Raw genomic sequence first — 22,430 nt, 5'->3', positions numbered from 1 at the left:
ACACCCGTCCTGGACCCCTTGAGGGCTGGGGCTTATCAGCTGCACAGGGACATAATAATAATAACATATAGGGCTTGTCCAGAACATGGCGCCCAAAGTGCTTTCCAAAAAAAAAAAAAAGGAAACATTTTTTAAATGCAATTAGACCAACAAAACATAGACAGTAGGGAAGATAACAGCATCTTTTTTTTTATTGACTTAAAAATGTCAACAGGCAGTGCATTCCAGAGCATAGCAGCCCTTGGAGCTATCACCTTAACCTGGATCAAGGGGCAGTCAGAAGACCCCTCTGTCAGCACCTGAGCGATCTCCCATAGAAGGCACTAGAAGCTCAGAAAGGAAAGGGCCATGCACAGCTTTAAATTAAATTAATACAATTTAGAATTTTAATTTAATTGAAGAAATCATTTTTTGGTGAAATCCATTTTTTTAGTTCTATTTGACCTTAACCTCAATTTTTTAAGTTGAACCTTTTACCTTCTTTTTAGGGAATTTATAATGTAACTTTTATAAAATGACTTTGTCAAATAACTTTTTCCCAAAAAAGTCCCAATGCATAAAGAAATGCATTTAATCACTTATTAAGTAGTCAGAATGTAATCACAATGTATTTATTTTATTTAATTAAATTCATTTTCAACTCCAAAAACAATATAACAATTCATTTTTTATCACAAACATGAATGTTATAACATATAACAAATGAGCAGTGATGAAAATGACTTGCTTGCAGAGCACCTCAGCTACCTAAAACATTCTGTCACGAAATCAATTTATGCCTAAATTAACTTCATTGCATTTTTCATGATCTACAGTGGGGTCAAAAAGTCTGAGACTACCAGTGAAAATGCTTCTATTCCAATTTAATCCAAACTTTTTAATTGCAAATTATATTATCTGCATAACAGGTGAGTGAAAAGTTTAATCTTTGGAAAATATACATGAATTTAAGAATTGGCTGGCACAGACTCACAAACCTGATGATCCATGTTATCCCAGCATTTTTGACAATGTTCCAAAGATCATTTCTGTTACTGAATACTAAGCTTTTTTCAGTTTTCAAGTGTCCATACATAGTACTGTGCAAAAGTTTTAGGCAGGTGTGAAAAAAAGTAAAATAAGAATAGAAAATTTAAAAAATAGAAATGTTCATTGTTTATTTTTATCAATTAACAAAATGCATGAACAGAAGAAGTGAATGAACAGAAGAAAAATCTAAATCAAATCAATATTTGGTGTCACCACCCTTTGCCTTCAAAACAGTATCAATTCTTCTTGGTATATTTGCACACAGTTTTTGAAGGAACTCGACAAACATCTTGGAGAACTAGCCACAGTTCTTCTGTGGATGTAGGCAGCCTCAAATGCTTCTGTCTCTTCATGTAATCCTAGACAGACTCGATGATGTTGAGATCAGGGCTCTGTGGGGGCCATACCATTACTTCCAGGACTCCTTGTTCTTCTTTACGCTGAAGATAGTTCTTAATGACATTGGCTGTATGTTTGGAATAAATTTGGGGCCAATCAGATGCCTCCCTGATGGTATTGCATGATGGATAAGTATCTGCCTGTACTTCTCAGCAATGAGGAGACCATTAATTCTGACAAAATCCCCAACTCAATTTGTAGAAATGCAGCCCCAAACTTGCAAGGAACCTGCACCATGCTTTGCTGTTGTCTGCAGACATTTATTCTTGTACCGCTCTCCAACCCTTCAGCGAACAAACTGCCTTCTGCTTCAGCCAAATATTTCACATTTTGACTCATCAGTCCAGATAACCTGCTACCATTTTTCTGCACCCCAGTTCCTGTGTTTTCATGCATAGTTGAGTCGCTTGGCCTTGTTTCTACGTCTGAGGTATGGCTTTTTGGCCGCAATTCTTACATGAAGACCACTTCTGACCAGCACAGTAGATGGGTGTACCTGGGTCCCACTGGTTTCTGCCAATTCTGAGCTGATGGCACTGCTGGACATCTTCCGATTGCGAAGGGAAGTGAGCATGATGTGTCTTTCATCTGCTGCACTAAGTTTCCTTGGCTAACCAAAATGACGAAATCAAAATGACAGAAGCTGAAGCACAGTGGACATGGAAGAATCTTTTCTCAGTGAAAAGATTTTCTGTTTTTGAGGGATACAAATTATTGTGGGAGTGCCTTGCACACTTAGGAACACAATGGAACCACAGCCAAAACGCTGGACAAAATGTGATGACAATATCACCAAAAATTAGCATTCTGCATCATTTTTTCTAAGCTATGTCTAGGCTTAGAAAAAGGTTTTCCAAAAAGGACATTTGGAGACACCGAAAGAACACATGGAAACTAAATTATAAGTGTTGGCCATTCCCCCTTCCCCTTTGCCTGTCACCCTCCTCCTACCTCTCCCTCTCCTTGCGCTCTCCTCAGACAGCAACAGGTCGAGAAGATTGTAAAAAATGAGTACAATAACAACATTTTGAATGCTAATATATAAATTGAGGTCTATTGATTGATGTTTTTGTCAAATACCCAACCCCCATCCACAAGTCAGACAATTTCACATTATTTATTATTCAAAAGCAGGCTGGCTCCTTATTTATAAGCATACTGAATAATAACCCAATATCTTGAGAATGTATTTAGATGATCACTGATATAAGATGGTCATGACGATGAAAATTCCCTCTATTGTGGAGCCAAAGGTGTTTTCAGTGTCAGAAATATTCACTCAAGAATAGTCAAGAGGCAAGAGAGACAAGTGATTCCTTGAAAGTCCCCCAAATGAAGTCATTGACGTAGGCATCGCAAATGTGTAGTAAAACATCAACCTTTTTGGCCATAAAATCTCAAGAAGTGTTTTTCCAAAGCGTACAGTAACAGTCTCAGCATACGTATTGAAAATGCTACTGTTTCGTTATGTAGGCAAAATAAATCCTATGTTGTTTTACGGACTAAAACCCTAATACACTGTTAATAATACACAACATACTGTCATTAGCTAAAATGCTTCTCAGTCGTTACTTCAGCACCATACCACAAACTGGTTCTAAGTTCAGCTAAAGTTATACTGTATTTTTTGTTCACGGATGGGGAACAGGTTTACCGATACTGGACAGAGAAGTTTGGCTCTTCTTATTCCAGAGAGCCTATACAGAACCTAGTTAATAGCATTCATATGTACTTTTGTAGAAGTATGGAGTGGCAAAATGGACAGCAATGATAATTCCTCCAGAGAAATTTGAAGTAAACAATGGACATTCTATTGACGTTTCTCTGAGTTAGAATTGCTTTATCATACATTTGGTTTCCTGGACCCTGACATTACCTTATTTCTTGTAGTATATTGTGATGTCTGGGGGTATGAACTGGCCAACCAGGGGGCTCCCAGCCATTACATTACATTATTGGAATTTGGCAGACGCTCTTATCCAGAGCGACGTACACTTGATTAGACTAAGCAGGAGACAATCCTCCCTTGGAGCAATGCAGGGTTAAGGGCCTTGCTCAAGGGCCCAACAGCTGTGCGGATTTTAAACATGTCAATTTAAACTCCAGCTAGTGCCCTATCAGCCACTGACTGCAGCTACTGCCCAATCAGCCACTGACTCCAGCTACCGCCCAATCAGCCACTGACTGCAGCTACTGCCCAATCAGCCACTGACTGCAGCTACCGCCCAATCAGCCACTGACTCCAGTTACCGCCCAATCAGCCACTGACTGCAGCTACCGCCCAATCAGCCACTGACTCCAGTTACCGCCCAATCAGCCACTGACTGCAGCTACCGCCCAATCAGCCACTGACTCCAGCTACCGCCCAATCAGCCACTGACTCCAGTTACCGCCCAATCAGCCACTGACTGCAGCTACCACCCAATCAGCCACTGACTCCAGCTACCGCCCAATCAGCCACTGACTCCAGCTACCGCCCAATCAGCCACTGACTCCGGCTACCGCCCAATCAGCCACTGACTCCAGCTAGTGCCCAATCAGCCACTGACTCCAGCTAGTGCCCAATCAGCCACTGGAGGAAATGGTGGTTCACAAGGTGGACCAAGGGCCCGGGGACACCCGCCGACTCATCCAGCAGCTCACCTGCTGAGTGTGCCCTCCCCCCGTTTGCCCCTGTGCTGTGGACTCTGTGGTCACTGAGGACAACTGAGGGGGCAAATGTAGCATCCGGGGGCTCCCAGCGTACCTTGCCACTTCTGGTTGGCAAAATGACTTTTTAAAACATTCAAGCGCTGTTGCCTAAAATTGGCACTGTAAACATGTTACTTGACTCGTGAATGATGTTCAATAAAATGTGTGCACATATGTGAACAGTGCATGTTACCATGTGTGGGGTCTGGGGGGTGGGGGGTTGTCGCAAAAATAGTGACGTCTTAAAATAGGTTATACACAAATGGTATATAGTCCTGTTATCATAGTGATTGCACTGTTTAAAAATGGAATGAATGCACAAAAAAAAACACACACCGGCCCAGCCCTTAAAGGGTTAATGTTTTTTTGATACCATATTTGAATTCTACACACTAAGAATTCCTAATATACCAAATATCAAATTATTTGTCAGTTTGCCTGTAGAATTATGGCCATTTAAAAATCTGATTTCATGTGACTTTGGAGAAGTGAGAAGGCTTATGCATACATATTTTTGGAAAACATCTTTAGGAACCACAACATATTTTTTTCAACAAGATTTGTGTGAAGTATCCACTTCAAACTTTTGGGTTGAAATGCAAAAATGATTATGCATTAAAGGTACAATAGGTAAGATTTTTGTGTGAAAAAAGACCACTGTAAATCCCTTCCTATCATTGAAAAAGGCTCACTGACATGCTGACTCACCCTCTGCTTGTGTTTATAGTCCTTAAATTCTGGTTTCAAAATATACAGTTGAGGACCAGACTCTGTACCAAAATATTGCACGGCTGTACAACAATTCAAGCTCATTGGTTGAAAATTGGTTCTAATTGCCACAGCCAATGGCTTTTCAACATCAGCGCATTTACAGAGAAGGGGGAGGGATAAACAGCGTTGTGGTTTGAAGGCGTTTGTTGCTGCTATTCCTCTCTAAAATTGCCTATTCTACCTTTAAATACCAAAATGTACCCTTTTTCATGTTAGTGAACTAAGATCATTATATACATCCTAATAACCATAAGAACCATCACCCACATTCTTAATCTTTTGGACACGATTGTATAACTGAATTTTGTTCAGTATAGAAACTCCAGGCTGTAGCCTATGCCATGATGGATAATATTGGTTTAGGCTTAGTAACTAAAATTTCAATCCGGAAACAAATATTGTCCTCCTCCAGACCCCTGCTACGAGCAGATATGAAAGTCTGCCTATATTCCACGGCGTACGTGTCTAGAAATCGCATTACGTGCACAACCAGTGCGTAACTCCTGTTGTATAATTTAACCAATCGCCAAATAGCAAATATTCTAGCAACGTACGTAAGTATGCGTATGAAAGCTTTCATTCGGGGAAGAGGAAACGTTCTCTACGTAGATCTCTTCCAAAGGTTGAGAGTTCAGGAAGGATAATTACGTAATTTCCGTAGGCTTAGACCGGGGAAAGTTGTTTCCTGAACTTAAAAAAAAAAAAAGGAAAGATATAAGTTAGTAATCGAAGAAGCAGCACATAATTGCTGTCTTTTAATTATTTTCTTTCTTCAATATTGAAACGGATGAGTGCGAAGAACATATAGTCCAGATTCGTTAAACCGGACGATAAGGAATGTTTTTTGAAACATGGAGCAGATAGACACTCAAGCAACTCAAAATGCTTCAGAAGAAACTGGTAAAACAGCAGCATTTTTAATCAATGTCGCATTTATCCAATGACAACTTTGAAATGAAATATTCTGGATCATTGCTTGCTTATGTCTCGTTGTTTTACTGTTCTTTGCTATCGAAATGCTAGTTATATGGCTGTCATTCGTGAAAGTAAAAGACTGAAAAATGACTGAATATTTAGTTAACGTATGGTGAAAACGGAAGTTAAGGATGTAACGTTATGTTATCGATTTGAAAAAGAAAAAGAAAAAAAAGCTACCTCTACGTCTTAAATGTATTGCTTTGCGTTCAGTTTGTATTGTTTGCTTATTACTCTTTAACGATTTGCTTATCTGGTTTTCGCCCTTAGAGGCAGTTGTCAGCCTGCAGGCCCAGCTAGCCGATTGCCGAGCGCAGTTGGAGCACTGGCAGGGGGTGGCGACAATATGCGAGATGAGTAAAAGGGAGGAACTCGGAGAGCTGCAGAAGCAGTGCGACCAGGAAATCCAGTCGCTGCAAGAAGCTTTGAGAGGTAAGGGAGGCCTCCTCTAAACCGGATTGAGGCGTGGGGGGAGTGGTAAATGGGAAAGTCCGGAGCTGGACTTCCCCCGGTGCATGCTGGTATACGCCCTTCCGTCCCTACACTTTGGTTTCACTATGTAGAAATTACAGCAGGATTTAAACATAGTCCCCCCATTTCAGGGCACCATAATGTTTGGGACACAGCAATGTTATGTAAATGAAAGTAGTAATGTTTAGTATTATGTTGCATATCCTTTGCATGCCTGGATTTCCTGATGTCTGTGACCTATCAACATCATTAGAGTCTGAATATCTTATTTTCACATTGTCCTTCAAGCGATACTAAAACTCTGCATTTGAATGGATCTCTATAGGAATTGGGGGGTGGGACTAGATTCAGCTGTGAATTATACTGATGCAGTTTGGAACACATGTGTTGGCATTTGTTGTACATCGATGCCGAAAAATAACCAATCTAAAATTACAGGAGCCCTTTAATTCCTGTAAATATATTGTTTGGAATCCTGCCTGTTTTATCATCATTGCTCATAACATTACTTTATTATTAATGTCTCTTGTTATGTATAAACTACACAGCTCCCACATGTTTCCTACTGTACTGCCAACTGTATACACCTTTTGCTAATTTGTATATCTCCTACATGTGTGCTGCATTGTTGGGCCTCTCTGTAGTGTGCTACTGCACTGCTCCACTCACTGTGTGCTGCATTGTTGGGCCTCTCTGTAGTGTGCTACTGCACTGCTCCTCTCACTGTGTGCTTTCCCCTAGAGACCGCGTCTCAGTATGAAGGGCGGATTTCAGCAATGCAGTCTGAGCGCGCTCAGTGGAGGGGGGGCGGAGCCAGCACACCCGTCGACTGCAAGGTCTGACTGAGCCTTCTGGCATTTCGATCTCTAATATGCATCTGGGTAACTGCAGAGAGGAAGAAGCAGAGCAAGAGGTTGCACTTTGGGTCTGAAAAGTCCTGTCTAGAAAGAGGAAAGAAAAACATGTCCCCTTTTCTCCCAGGTTATGCATGCTTAGGTTTTCAGGACCCAGTACAAATGCACACAACCAATAATTGTTTTGGTAATCCAAATGGAAATCAACTAACTTAGATTAATTAGGTAACCTGTCATGTTAACCAGCAAAGTAATTATAGCTAATGATGAATCCAATAATCAGAAGTTGTAGTTATGGAGTACTGTAACATTAGCTAGCTAGCTAAAGACGAGGACTTGTCGCTACCGTTGTTGGCCGCTGAAAAGCAATACTGCCCATGCCTGCTCACTTCCTGTTGTGCAGGAAAAACAAACAATGGGGAAAGGCGCAGGTTTGGCATTTTCCTATTTTGTAAAATGTTTGGTAATGGTCAGCCTCAGTCTTGTTCAGTCTTCTGAATAAGTGCTAGTACTAATGCACTGCATCATGCATAGTAATGAGCTGTAGTAATACTCACTCAGTCTTTTCCAGAATGGCAGAATTTGCGTTGTTATGTAGCATCCATTTCTGTTTGTGGGATATATAGAAGTGCCATGCACGATGGCAGTGCCCGGCCAGGGAATCAAACCTGCAACCTTCAGGTGCCCAGCTCTCTCTGCACTGCCGTATACAGACAATGCACAAGATGTGTCACAAGGCAGCTTTACTGAGATCTCGGCCTGAGGACACCTTGGATGACAGTGGCAAGGAGAAACTACAGACATTTAAAATTGAATTTTAATCCAATGCGATTTACCAGTGCATAGGTTCGTCCTCAAGTTAAAAGCATCAAATCCAAAAAGGATAATCTGGAAATCAGGAGGGAGGACTAAGGTATAGCTTGAAAAGGTGTGTTTTTAGTCTGCCTCAAATATGTGAACGTGCAGCTCGACCGCCAAGTGCTTGTAGTGAGGAAACCATAAGGCGACCATAGCTGACAGACCGGAGTGGTCTTGCTAGGGTGTAGGGAGCAATTCAAGATTGGAATACATGTAATACAAAGCTCCATACAAATAAAATAAAATGTAATTGAATTGAATATAACAAGCAGAAACGGTACATAAATATGAATGACGATATGTAATTGAAGCTAGGCAAGGATGTCTCTGGTCGTGGCCAGAGATGAGCTGGCAGGCCAGCGTGTGGAGCTGTCAGGCAGGGGGGCAGAGATGAGGTGGAATGCCAGCGTGTGTAGCTGTTAGGCAGGGGCAGAGATGAGATGGAAGGCCAGTGTGTGTAGCTGTCAGGCAGGGGCAGAGATGAGGTGGAAGGCCAGTGTGTGGAGCTGTCAGGCAGGGGGCAGAGATGAGCTGGCTGGCCATTGTGTGGAGCTGTCAGGCAGGGGCAGAGATGAGCTGGCAGGCCATTGTGTGGAGCTGTCAGGCAGGGGGCAGAGATGAGGTGGAAGGCCAGTGTGTGGAGCTGTCAGGCAGGCGGCAGCTAGAGGAACAAACGGCTGACACAGTAAGGAGTGCAGCCCTGAGCCGGTCGCCCTCACTCCGTGACTGGCTCATCTCAGCGCTGGTGTCTCAGCGCTGGTGTCTCAGTGCTGACCGCTCAATCTACCAGAGACACAACCCTGCCCCTCAACTGCAGGGACAAGCTCAAGTTCGGGGGAAAGTTCCACAGGAAAGAAGCATGGTAGGAAAAGGCTCTACACTTGTGTTACTTTTAGCAACTGCAGGAATAACAAGCAGGCCTGCTCGCAGTGACCGGATTGTTAGAAGAAAGGACATACATACTGATGCACATCCGTCTCATTGTGTCCCTCACAGGGCAGCTCACAGAAGGGAAAGTGTGATGGAGATGCTGCCCAAAGGGAGGTGCTTCGGAGAGGGGGACAGATGGACAGAGAGACGTGCAGCCAGGGGGGGGGGCAGGACAGCGAGCTCAGCGAGCTGGAGCCGCAGGGGGAGGGGGCGGACAGCGAGGGGGGGGGCCTGCTGATGGAGGGATACTTCTCCCAGCACTGCGACACCTCCTCTCTCTCCTCCTTCTCCCTGGACACGCCCTCGCTGCCCCGCCGCCTGCCCCCCCAGGAAGACACCGCCTCGCTCCTCTCCACCGGCACGCTGGTGCCCGAGGCCATATACCTGCCCCCCCCCGGGCACAGGCTGGTCACACACACCGACTGGGACGCCCTGCACACACAGGTAAGAGTCCGACAACTACGCTTTGTCACTCACGAGCCTGTCTTGGTTCTCTCCCATAGACGCCACTCTCTGGAGCCTGATACTCTATAGACTCCACTCTCTGGAGCCTGATTCTCTCCCATAGACTCCACTCTCTGGAGCCTGATACTCTCTATAGACTCCACTCTCTGGAGCCTGATACTCTCCCATAGACTCCTCTCTCTGGAGCCTGATACTCTCTATAGACTCCACTCTCTGGAGCCTGATACTCTCTATAGACTCCACTCTCTGGAGCCTGATTCTCTCCCATAGACTCCACTCTCTGGAGCCTGATACTCTCTATAGACTCCACTCTCTGGAGCCTGATACTCTCCCATAGACTCCTCTCTCTGGAGCCTGATACTCTCCCATAGACTCCACTCTCTGGAGCCTGATTCTCTCCCATAGACTCCTCTTTCTAGAGCCTGATACTCTCTATAGACTCCACTCTCTCTTTGGAGCCTGATACTCTCCCATAGAATCCACTCTCTCAATTAGTGCTACTCATTGGTTACTCCTGACTTCCAGGTAAAGGAAGGGTGGAGGGTTTGTTTTGTTCTTGTTTAATGTTCACTTGAGTAGTTGACAAGTTTTCAATGTCTCTGCTTCTAGCACTTGCTGTCACTCCTGGGTCTATACTCTCCCCCTTTGGGGAATTACTGTACTTGGATCCCTGGTCTTTGCACTTGTGTTTGCATTATAAGCCACAAATGGCTTCAGTAAAAAGCTTCAACTACATGGATTGTTAAAAAGTGTGAGCTCTACAAGTCGCCAATAAGCCCTCTGCTAATCGCATAAACAAATGTAAACTTAAACCTTTTCAGCTGTGGAGACAGTAAGATTGCGAAGCAGTGGAAAAAGATAAAAGTGCTTGAAGGTGAATGAATGAATGAATGAAAACAGAGTAGGGAGTCACCTTAGCCATACAGCAGGTGAAGCGTCTAGAAGCTAACAGTGAGTCAGCACTAACGGTGAGTCAGCGCTAACGGTGAGTCAGCACTAACGGTCAGCGCTAACGGTGAGTCAGCACTAACGGTCAGCACTAACGGTGAGTCAGCGCTAACGGTGAGTCAGCACTAACAGTCAGCACTAACGGTCAGCACTAACGGTGAGTCAGCACTAACGGTCAGCACTAACAGTGAGTCAGCACTAACGGTCAGCACTAACGGTGAGTCAGCGCTAACGGTCAGCACTAACAGTGAGTCAGCGCTAACGGTCAGCACTAACGGTGAGTCAGCGCTAACGGTGAGTCAGCACTAACGGTGAGTCAGCACTAACAGTCAGCACTAACAGTCAGCACTAACGGTCAGCACTAACGGTGAGTCAGCACTAACGGTGAGTCAGCACTAACGGTGAGTCAGCGCTAACGGTCAGCACTAACAGTCAGCACTAACGGTGAGTCAGCACTAACGGTGAGTCAGCACTAACAGTCAGCACTAACAGTGAGTCAGCGCTAACGGTCAGCACTAACGGTGAGTCAGCGCTAGCGGTCAGCACTAACGGTGAGTCAGCGCTAACGGTGAGTCAGCACTAACAGTCAGCACTAACAGTCAGCACTAACGGTGAGTCAGCACTAACGGTGAGTCAGCACTAACAGTCAGCACTAACAGTGAGTCAGCGCTAGCGGTCAGCACTAACGGTGAGTCAGCGCTAACGGTGAGTCAGCACTCCTGGTTCAGCACCGCACCACTTTGTAGGCTAATGTTGCTTTACACACTTCTGTAACATTTGGTTTAAATCTACAGTTCTGTGCAAAAGTATTGGGTGGTACATGTAAAAAAAAAAATAAAATGATTGAATGAACGGTTTTTGTACATGGACATGTAAAAAGAGCCGTGCATAGTTTAAAACTCAAATCGATATTTGTTGTGACCACCCTTCGCCTTTAAAAAGTGCATCAGTTCTCTTCTCTTTTCTTTAAAAACTTTTCTTCAGTTTTATAAGAATATCAGATTGTTTGGAATATCAAGTTCCAAACGATATGCCATAGTTCTTCGGTCAACTTTGGCTGGCTTGCTTGATCCTGGCTCTCCAAGACAACCGCAATATTGTTTTGAAATCTTTTGTCTATTGGCACACGAATGCAGAAGGCACACAAAAAAACACCCAAACCCACATTTATTTTATAAACAAATCTAGGGTGGCTAAGACTTGCACAGTACTGTAAAATGCTGAGCAGCTAGGTGTTATTGTAGGCCTTCTTCACCTATTGAGTGGTTGAGAGTGAGGCTTCATGAAACATAGTGGGTGTAATTACAGCAAGGTGCCAATCACTGACTTTTTAACCAATAAAAATATTTTTCTTTCCACTACAAAGCACATGTTTCATATGATGGCTCTGCTCATTTTGAAGTTCATAAAGCGTAACTCACCAATCACAAAAAAACACTGACTACCTCAAACTGCTCTGAATTAGGTGTTATTTTCATTGCTTCCTGGTTGTTTGCTTCTTGTGCCTGTTGCAGTGGAGCGTACCTACATGGGTATCTGTTCTGCACGTGCTCAGGTGGGCATCTTCTCTACTAGTGCTCAGACGGGCATCTTCCTTGCACGTGCTCAGATGGGTCCTGTTGTGTTGCAGGTGTTGGACCTGCAGGGGGAGCTGGCTCGTGTGAGAGACGAGAGGAGTGACCTGGAGAGGGAGCTGGCCTCCCACACTGCCGACACTCAGAGACAGGTCCTCATGAGCCACTTACCCTTCCGTTTAATTCTCCTTTCCCCACCCTCCTCTCCTCCTCTGTCTCACTCACTCCATCTCTCCCCTCTCCCTCACAGGTCTCAGTCCTGCAGTCTCAGGTGCAGACCTCAGAGGCCCTGCTCCAGGATCTGCAGAAGTCCCTCAGCCAATCACAGAATGCTGTGCAGAGCCGCCTGGTGAGTGACAGCTTGCTGATCCAATCCAAGTAGGGTGGTGGATACCAATACCTTTGTTTTTGTTTTCAGATTTTATTTCCTGGTATTTACACCTAGATGTGTTAAACTACTTAGAACATAGCACCTTTGGTATCAGACCACCCAATTTGTAGGTGAGCAAAAGTATTGGAACAGAGGGTATTTAAGTTAAAGTAAATATCACTTAGTTTTTGGTAGCATATCCCTTGCTTGTAATAACTGCATCAAGCCTGCGACCCACTGGCATCACCAAACTGTTGCATTCTTCTTTTGTGATTTCTTTTCCAGGCTTTTACTGCAGTTTCAGTTGTTTGTTTTGGGGTTTTTTCCCTTCAGTCTCCTCTTCAGGAGGTGAAATGCATGTTCAAATGGTCCTCTGTAGCCTCGATATTGCTGCTCTCTAAGTCTTCTTCAAACAGTTGATTGAGATACCTTCACCCCTGCCCTGTGGACATTGTGATGTCACTGACTGCCCTGTGGACATTGTGATGTCACTGATGTGATGTTTTGTGTTTTTTCTTCACAGCTCTCACAATGTTTCTGTCCTCAACTGCTGTTGTTTTTCCTTGGTCGACTGTTCTTTTTCAGGACATTACAAGTTCTTGTACAAGCTAACCCCAATGCTTGTGCAATGTTTCTGATCGACTTTCCTTCTTTTCTATGCTTCAAAACTGCTTTTCTCCTACAGGCAGCTCTCTGGTCTTCATGTTGGTTTATCATTTCTAACACAATTGTAGTCTTCACAGGCAAAACCCAAGGCTAAAACCAAGAGTAGACATTCAGGCGGCTTGGAGGCTGTTTTAAAAGTATAGGAGGCGGGGTCACAGGTGACAGAGGGGGGGGGGGGGGGGGGTTAAAGATGTTGGAGGCAAGGACTGCTGTTTTGACTCTCCCCCCCTCTATCCAGGCAGAGCTCTCTCTCTCCCAGAAGAAGATGTGCTCTGAGCTGTCCAGGCTGAGAGGAGGAGAGCCACTGGAAGATGGAGGGGAAGACCCACTGACTATCCTCAGCCCAGCTCTGCAGGTACACTGTGTGAGAGTGTGTGAGTGAGTGTGTGAGTGTGAGTGTGAGTGTGAGAGTGTGAGAGTGTGAGTGAGTGAGTGAGTGAGTGAGTGAGTGAGTGAGTGAGTGAGTGAGTGAGTGTGTGAGTGTGAGTGTGAGTGTGAGTGTGAGTGTGAGTGTGAGTGTGAGTGAGTGAGAGAGTCAGTGTGAAGTGCAGTATTGTGTCTGTTGGAGGCGCACTGTGTGTGAAGTGCAGTATTGTGTCTGTAGGGGGCGCACTGTGTAAAGTGCAGTATTGTGTCTGTAGTGGGCGCACTGTGTAAAGTGTAGTATTGTGTCTGTAGGGGTGCCCTGTGTAAAGTGCAGTATTGTGTCAGTAGGGGGCGCACTGTGTGTAAAGTGCAGTATTGTGTCTGTAGGGGGCGCACTGTGTAAAGTGTAGTATTGTGTCTGTACGGGTGCCCTGTGTAAAGTGCAGTATTGTGTCAGTAGGGGGCGCACTGTGTGTAAAGTGCAGTATTGTGTCTGTAGGGGGCGCACTGTGTAAAGTGCAGTATTGTGTCTGTAGGGGGCGCACTGTGTAAAGTGTAGTATTGTGTCTGTAGGGGTGCCCTGTGTAAAGTGCAGTATTGTGTCAGTAGGGGGCGCACTGTGTGTAAAGTGCAGTATTGTGTCTGTAGGGGGCGCACTGTGTAAAGTGCAGTATTGTGTCTGTAGGGGGCGCACTGTGTAAAGTGCAGTATTGTGTCTGTAGGGGGCGCACTGTGTAAAGTGCAGTATTGTGTCTGTAGGGGGCGCACTGTGTAAAGTGCAGTATTGTGTCTGTAGGGGGCGCACTGTGAGGAGAGGCTGCGGATTGAGATCGTCAACTTAAAGGAGCAGTTGGAGACCCGTGCGGAGGAGAGCGGTGAGTCAATCTGTCCATAACTGTGTCTGTCTGTCCGTCCGTCTGCTTGTCCTTCTATCTGTCCATCTGTCTGTCCGTCTATCTATCTGTCTGTCCATCCGTCCGTCCGTGTTTTCTGTGTCTCTCTGTCTGTCTGTCCCTGTATTGCTGTAGTGCAGTGCTCTGTCAGTTACAGTAATCCAGTTTTATTCACCCCTGAAGGCTCACAGGGTGGCTGATTTCTGTTTTCACCTGAAAATCACTTGAAGATTAGCAACCAGTTCAGACCAAAGTAACCAGTAACTGTGGAATTGACTGCTTTAATCTGCTGAAATATTTCTGTCTTTTTCTTTCTTTCTCCTACACCTCCCCAACCACAGAAGTACTGGAGGGTGAGTTTAAACACATTTTTAAAAGTAAAGAATAAGCCAATTAAATATTGAACTCAAAAGTTATTGTATGATCATTTAGCAAAAAGATCTGACCCAGTGACGTGACTCCCATTAGTTCAGCTGTCCAGCCTGAAGACAGAGATGGACCGTATCCAGGGCCACAATGATAAGGTATTTAAACCCCTTTGTATTTAAAGATGGAACTGAAACTAGAGCCGCACTAGCCTCCGCGATATGAGGTGTACGGGTGAGAAGGGCAGGGAGTCGACTTCACTGCCATCAAATGAGGAGGGGGACGTCAAATGAGGATGCGCACCCCTGAGTGAAAAGGATATTGATTGGAGGGGAATAGAAAATTGACAGACATTTGATTGACACACACACCCACTGGTACACGATGACGTAACACATTGTGACATTTTTTTTGGAATATATACTTTAACATGCTTGTATGGTTATGAAGAATTGACTAAATTGAGGATTGTGTTTAAACAGGCATTATTAATGTATGTGTGTGTTTGTAGCTGCAGAAAGAGTTGCATGCCTGTCGCACTGAGCTGTCAGGCCTGAGGGTGGCGCTGTCTCATCTGCAGAGAGACTGTAAGGTGCAGAGCAATGACAAGGTTGGTTTCCTTTGCTGATTTGGAGGGGTGTTATTGTGAGTAGCTCTGCATAGGAGCATCTGCTCATTTTCATTTTAAGCAGGCAAATTTACAATTAATCTATTACCGGCTTAATAGATACAGGTAAATTTCATCTGTAAATAAATTTGCCTGATTTTTACCTGCCTACCTGAAATGTATCGATTAAGCCAATGTTGTGACAGTGACTAACTGTCAGTTGTCATTTTTAAATGAACAAACAAACAAATAAATAAATGGCAGTAAAGTCAGGGCTGGGTCAAAGTGAATGTTCCCATTTTCTTAATAATGTGTCGTCCAGTATTTATGCGAGAACCAGGCTTCCATCTCAGGGTTTCAGTGACTCATTTTAACCAGTTTGTTTAATCAGTTTGTTCGGCGGTTCAGAGTAAAAGCTTCTGATTGGTTCCAACAACTAATTGGAGGCTGATGCTCGCGATTGTAAAATCCTTATTGGGCTGAAGAAGCCTCATTGGCACAGTGTTTGGGTATTTAAAAATCCAGTTGAGAATGACAGCCACATTAAAATAATTTGTTTCACTGATCTAGGAAAAAAACAAAAAAACATGCTTTTATCTCGTTTAGACGACTGCAATTCCCTCAATGCCGATGTTAATCAGTCACTCCTCTCATGCTTTCAGTTAGTCCAAAATACTGCGGCAAGACTTCTCACCGGTCCTAAGAAGAGGGATCACGTAACTCCTATCTTAGCCTCCTTACATTGGCGTCCAGTCCATCTTAGAACTCTATTGTAGTTTTTAAAGCACTAAATGGGCTGGCTCCCTCATATATTGCCAACCTACTCTCCCCTTATGTGACATTGAGGTCTCATGTCCACCGATCCTTGGGTATAGCTAACGTTATCTCAATGAGCTGGCTGGAAAAATTTGTGGGATATTGAATTAGTTTCTGTTTAATTTCATACAGTGCAGGTTGGGAAAACAGATATCCTGTACTTTAGCTTTACTTAATCGCAGCTAGCCAATATAACTAGCTACTTTAGCTAAGGATAACGTCCCTGACTCAGAAAACTACACCCAGGAGTGCTGTGAGATTTCCATTCATGTACGCCAACCCAGCTGGCCTCTTTTTGGCCACCCTCGCTTTACTGTATCAGATTATTTACTGTACTCCATTTTCATAAATTGAGTGCTTGCCACTTTAGACAGTCCGTCACTGCTGCTGTCAGTGTGCGTGATCTACTGCCTGCCGAAATACTGCTGCTGAACATGATGGCATCTCAAGATTCTCATATCCGTTTAATAATAGTACCTTCAATTAGCCTAATTTGTGTTAGTATGTCTCCCGAATGTTAAGTCTATGGGTCGTAATTTTGAGGTCTAATTCAAATGTAATTAAATGAACAGTGATGAAATGAGAAAAAGCTTGTATATTTCAGAATTTCCTACTGAGTGGTCTTGTGTCAGGATCTGTTGGATTTAAATTGAGTTATCTTTGCGCAGAAAAAGTTGCATGTTTTATGCAAATTTTTTAAGGGTATCTATAACTCAGAAATGGCACAATGTATCAATAAAAAAAATCAGTAGTTGGCGAGCCCGTTGCCATTGTAGCAGACCTGCGGAATGGCATTGAGACTGGTTTTGAAACTGGTGAGATACTGAGTTTCAAAATGAGCTATTTTGAATGGAAGTGCCAACCAACGCAAACATTGTCTCTTTGTGGTCTTTCTAGCACTTGGAACCGTACTTCCCTCTTGGGTTTTCAGAGACTTGTTATGATCGGCATTATATTGTACGTTGCTCTGGATAAGAGCGTCTGCCAAATGAAGAATGGCGTCTGCCAACTAGAATGTAATGTAATGTTGCTTTAAGTGTGCTTTATGAATACATTCCCATTACACAGTCAGCCCTGCAGCAGCAATGCCTGGAGATGCGCAGTCAGGTCATCAGTCTGCGCAGCCAGCTGGAAACCAGCCAGACCGTGCAGAGGGACTTTGTGCAACTGTCGCAGTCACTGCAGGTATGCAACCCCCCCCACAAATCCTTAATGGGGCTATTCTCTCCTTTACCCAAAATCTACACCCTGGTCTGACCCTTCAGTCGGGGTACTGGCCTGATGCAACACGTCTATAATGTGACACTATGCTTGCTTATGGTGTCTGGTGGTTTGGTGTCTCTCAGGTAAAGTTGGAGTTAATCCGCCAGGCTGAAACCATGGGTCAGGTAAAAGATATCCTGGGGGAGGGGCTGACTGATGATGTCACAAAACCTGCAGAAACGACGTGAGCCAATCAGAGCCAATCGCCGAGCATCACAGGACATTTCCACAAGGTGAAAGGGATTCTGTTTCATCTACGAAACAGACACAGGAACAAACTGCAACACCAACCCATTTTTATTATTATTGTTAGTTTTAACTCAAGTCTACATTTTATAATAATGAAGTGTAACATTGACCACTGCTAGAACTTAGCTTTCATGCTATCCATGGACACAGACATGGGCATTTAGGGCCTTTCCACACTATGCAACTGAGTTACAAATGTCTTAAAATGTTGTGATAAAACATTGCCGTTACTCCTCCAAGGCTCACAATCTTGGGTTCGTCACCAGCAGCCACATTGCTTCACTGTGAAGCTTCACTGTGAAGCAAGCCTAATAGGCAGGAACTCTATGTTAAAGAAGGAAAGCCCTATCACTTCAAGGCAGATGAATTCTGAAACATTTGCTAACACCAAGCTAACTAGTGTTATGTGTCTGGATTCAGACATCAGCCAGTTAGCGCATTAGCTTTGTTAGCTTTCCGGCGTTGGCAGTCATAACTGCATCCGGCATAGTGCAAAGCCCCATCATTTTTGCAGTGAATTTTCCTCTTTTGCATTTAGTCAATTTATGTTCATTCTTCACAAACAATTGCTGTGTTATTACAGCAGTCGAAATGCCAGTGGAACCGCAATACCATACCAGCTGGACTAAGTTGCATGTGAAATGCCCATTCTTTCCATTTCCATCTTATTTCCATTAACTTTCAAATCTCAGATAGAAGCTGTTGGGTCCTTGAGCAAGGCCCCTAACCCCATGTTACTCCAGGGGGACTGTCCCCCGTTCAGTCTAATCAACTGTAAGTCGCTTTGGATAAAAGCGTCAGGAAAAATAAGGAATTATTATTTATTACAGATTCAGACACCGTGCTAGCTTTAGAGTACAGGTGTTGGAGTCCTGTCCTGGAGGGCTGCAGTATCTGTCTGCTGGTGTTGGGTGTGCCTTTGAGCAGAAGCCCTTCCTTTGAGTCAAACAGGCCGGATACCTGGGCGACAGGCCGTTTCCCCGGGGAACAGGCCGGTTAAAAAACAAGGACTGTATTTATAGAGCTCTTCTATCCAAAGCGCTTTACTGTCATTCACCCATGGTCGGGGGTGTCTTGCTCAGGGACACTATGACACACCCAGGTCAGGGGATCGACCGGCAACCTTCCCACTCCCACTGCTCTTATCTGCCGAGGTATCGACCCATTTGTGTTTTTTTGAGTATTGGCAGAAGAGAGCTCCCAGTTTATCGGAGGTCATGCATATCGGTTCCTTTTTTTGTGTGTCGGTAACAACAGCTGCAATTCATATGTACATTTCTGGCATTGTACACTGGATGGCTGCAATGCTGATGATTGGGTCACAGCTCTATGACATCATCAAGTATTCATAACTGCTCTATCATAAGATCCCATAGTGCTGTTAGTCCTGGCACACACATGGTTATATGAGTTCTGTTAGTCCTGGCACACACATGGTTATATGAGTTCTGTTACTCCTGGCACACACATGGTTATATGAGTTCTGTTAGTCCTGGCACACACATGGTTATATGAGTTCTGTTAGTCCTGGCACACATGGTTATATGAGTTCTGTTAGTCCTGGCACACACATGGTTATATGAGTTCTGTTAGTCCTGGCACACACATGGTTATATGAGTTCTGTTAGTCCTGGCACACATGGTTATATTAGTTCTGTTAGTCCTGGCACACATGGTTATATTAGTTCTGTTACTTCTGAAGTACACTTCCTGTGGATCACACTGTTCTGGGGCCAATTCTATTTTACAGGCTGAAATACATGGATTGTACATATGATTGTACATATGAAATACACTCATAATCTCTGTGTTAATTGTTTTTGTTTTGTGTTTTGATTCAACTGCTGTTACTTCATGTTACGTCATGTTACTTCTGTTACTACTATTGTAGGACTGAGCTACAGGAACACTTCATAATACTGATCGTAATAATCCCTTCCCTACGCTCTCTCTGTTAGCCCATTCAGACCAGTGAAGTCCCTACGCTCTCTCTGTTAGCCCATTCAGACCAGTGAAGTCCCTACTCTCTCTCTGTTAGCCCATTCAGACCAGTGAAGTCCCTACTCTCTCTCTGTTAGCCCATTCAGACCAGTGAAGTCCCTACGCTCTCTCCGTTAGCCCATTCAGACCAGTGAAGTCCCTACTCTCTCTCTGTTAGCCCATTCAGACCAGTGAAGTCCCTACGCTCTCTCTGTTAGCCCATTCAGACCAGTGAAGTCCCTACTCTCTCTCCGTTAGCCCATTCAGACCAGTGAAGTCCCTACTCTCTCTCCGTTAGCCCATTCAGACCAGTGAAGTCCCTACTCTCTCTCCGTTAGCCCATTCAGACCAGTGAAGTCCCTACTCTCTCTCCGTTAGCCCATTCAGACCAGTGAAGTCCCTACTCTCTCTCCGTTAGCCCATTCAGACCAGTGAAGTCCCTACGCTCTCTCTGTTAGCCCATTCAGACCAGTGAAGTCCCTACTCTCTCTCCGTTAGCCCATTCAGACCAGGGAAGTCCCTACTCTCTCTCCGTTAGCCCATTCAGACCAGGGAAGTCCCTACGCTCTCTCTGTTAGCCCATTCAGACCAGTGAATCCCTACACAGCAAACGCAAGAGTCTCAGTCGTTGTGATGGCTGAATGCATTTAACCTCTTCTGGTCCTGTGCTGTAGAAACACTGACCCTGGCTCCTATACAGCCACAGTGACCTACCCCATGTTCATAAAACATCTTGGAGTAGGACTGCTGACCTGGGGTCAGCTCTGCCTTTTAGCTCATAACGGGTAAGGCTAGGACGTGCAGAGGAGCAGACTGATCCCAGATCAGTGCACTGCATTCTAAACAGAGGGGTTGAAGCGCAGCTTGTGCAAAGAGGTCCCCTACTGCTAGAACATCTCCGCTTGAAGAGAGGTCGTAGGTAACTCGCCTCAAAGCAAGCAGCTAAAGAAATATTCTACTTGCACTGCCTGCACTGATTTTGTTACTGAGTTTGTGCGATGAGCTGCTGGAGCCACTGAGGAACCCTGAGAACCAGCACTCCATACCTTCCCATGGGACAGGGTCTCAGGAATGCCCCTGGTGATTCTAAAAAGTGTCCAGTGGGCCTTGGTTCTGCTTCGGTAGCAGATCAATAGGAATGAAACGTTTCGGGCAGTTCACCCTGCTTTTCCGTTCAAGCACCCGCGTCCCATCTGGAGTGAAGCGGGACAGACATGGGCTTGGAGGCACCCAGTGTTGATTTCTGGGAAGTTCCGGTTTTATTTTTGAGGTGAAGTGATTATCGCTGGTTCAACCACATTAGTTAACAGAAAGTGGGATTGCTATTAACGTACATTTATTTTGTTCTGTTTTGTCATGGGTAGAAAAGCTGAAAAGAAAGAAATGTGAATTTGGCATGTGTTGTGTACATTAAAACATTTACGTTTAATTGTTGTATACTGTTTTTTTTTGTTGTTCTACACTAGTTCTATTAGTTTTATTTATTTCTGTGAAAAATAGAGCCGCAATCAGAAATGAAGGGGTCCAAGGAAAACACATCACTATTAAATAACACATTAATTAAATCCTGACGAAACCTTGTGAGTATTCCAATATTCACTTATTCCTTGTGTGGATTACTGTATATCTCATTGGGTGTGGCCCATGGCTTATGTGAAACACTTTCCATGATTTTGGCATACTGTGGATTTTTTCAACATTTCCCAATAAAAGGAAAAAGTGTGTCTATTGTGCTCAGGCCACAAATAAAAAATGTGAATCAAACTGTAGGGAGCCTCCAGACCAATGGGTCTTTTATGCAAGTATGTACATGCCATCTCTGGAGAGAAATGGGAATAAAAAAAAGCATTGACTAAAACCTACCAAGCTAAATTATATTTCTATGTATATGGACCTCTGTATACAGAGAAATATTGTGTGAACACATTTGTATTCGGGAATTTTATAAATTTTTTAACCGGGTACTCCGGTTTCCTCCCACAGTCCATAGACATGCAGGTTAGGCTGATTGGAGAGTCTAAATTGCCTGTAGGTATGAGTGTGTGAGTGAATGGTGTGTGTGCCCTGCGATGGACTGGTGACCTGTCCAGGGTGTATTCCTGCCTTTCGCCCAATGTATGCTGGGATAGGCTCCAGCCCCCCTGCGACCCTGTTCAGGATAAGCGGGTTCAGATAATGGATGGATGGATGGGATATTTGGGCATGTTTAAAGTGTGCATAGGTTCAGTCTCCAAGCATGGCTTTGAAGCGCAAGGCCAGAATGGATGAGTCATCACAGACCAGTTGCCCACATGTTGGGCCCCCTGAGAACTGCAGTCCTCAGACTGTTCATACCACCTGGGATATGGGTCCATGTTCAGTGGTGCAAAGGCCGCAGGCTCCAGACTACTATTGCTATTGGGTCTTGAGCAAAGCCGTTAACTCCACATTGCTCCAGGGGGGTCGTCTCCTGCTTAGTCTAATCAACTGTAAGTCACTTTGGATAATAGCGTCAGCCAAATAAGATGTAATCTCATGGGTGATCGAGTGGGATATGGTCAGGTGAATCATCCCACCTACTGTTTTTGAATAAATCACTCGTTAATCACAGAGAACGAGTGAGAGCGGGCTGAGAGGCTTGTGATCTGGAGGGGCAGTGAAGGGCTCTGCTGGCTCTGGCTCTGTGTGGGGCATTTTCCTGTGTGGGGCATTTTCCTGTGTGGGGTATTTTCCTGTGGGGTTTGGGTGCACTCGTACCCTTAAAAGGCAAGGCCAACAGGGGCTGTTACATAATGGTAGAGAGTTTGCCCCATGTCCTGATAGGGGTGATATGTGATGATTTCACGGTTTTATAGTACAGTTCAATGGATGGCACACATACGCGCACTTTAGCGTGCATAAAAAGAGGAC

The 22,430-nt window shown here is 44.4% G+C and overlaps 1 protein-coding gene across 2 annotated transcripts; it reads left to right on the top strand.

Moving 5' to 3' along the window:
* The first annotated feature begins 5,518 nt into the window (after positions 1–5,518).
* rabep2 (rabaptin, RAB GTPase binding effector protein 2) lies at positions 5,519–20,970 on the top strand. Of its 2 annotated transcripts, XM_061224534.1 has the most exons (13): positions 5,519–5,790; positions 6,136–6,297; positions 7,078–7,172; positions 9,045–9,422; positions 12,022–12,117; positions 12,216–12,314; positions 13,240–13,356; positions 14,164–14,242; positions 14,602–14,613; positions 14,729–14,784; positions 15,138–15,236; positions 17,118–17,234; positions 17,396–20,970. In XM_061224534.1, exons 1-13 carry the CDS (start codon positions 5,742–5,744, stop codon positions 17,498–17,500), a joined length of 1,464 nt encoding a protein of 487 aa, XP_061080518.1. In that variant the 5' UTR covers positions 5,519–5,741; the 3' UTR covers positions 17,501–20,970. The 2 variants fall into 2 exon arrangements, with proteins under 2 accessions (XP_061080518.1, XP_061080517.1); XM_061224533.1 differs by lacking the exon at positions 5,519–5,790 and having other exon boundaries at positions 6,248–6,297; positions 7,078–8,910.
* Positions 20,971–22,430: the final 1,460 nt, after the last annotated feature.

Source organism: Conger conger, chromosome 16, assembly GCF_963514075.1.
Source record: "Conger conger chromosome 16, fConCon1.1, whole genome shotgun sequence".
In the NCBI taxonomy this organism is placed as follows: domain Eukaryota; kingdom Metazoa; phylum Chordata; class Actinopteri; order Anguilliformes; family Congridae; genus Conger; species Conger conger.
Note: the sequence above shows the minus strand (reverse complement) of the source record. Positions and strands in the feature narration are given on the sequence as shown.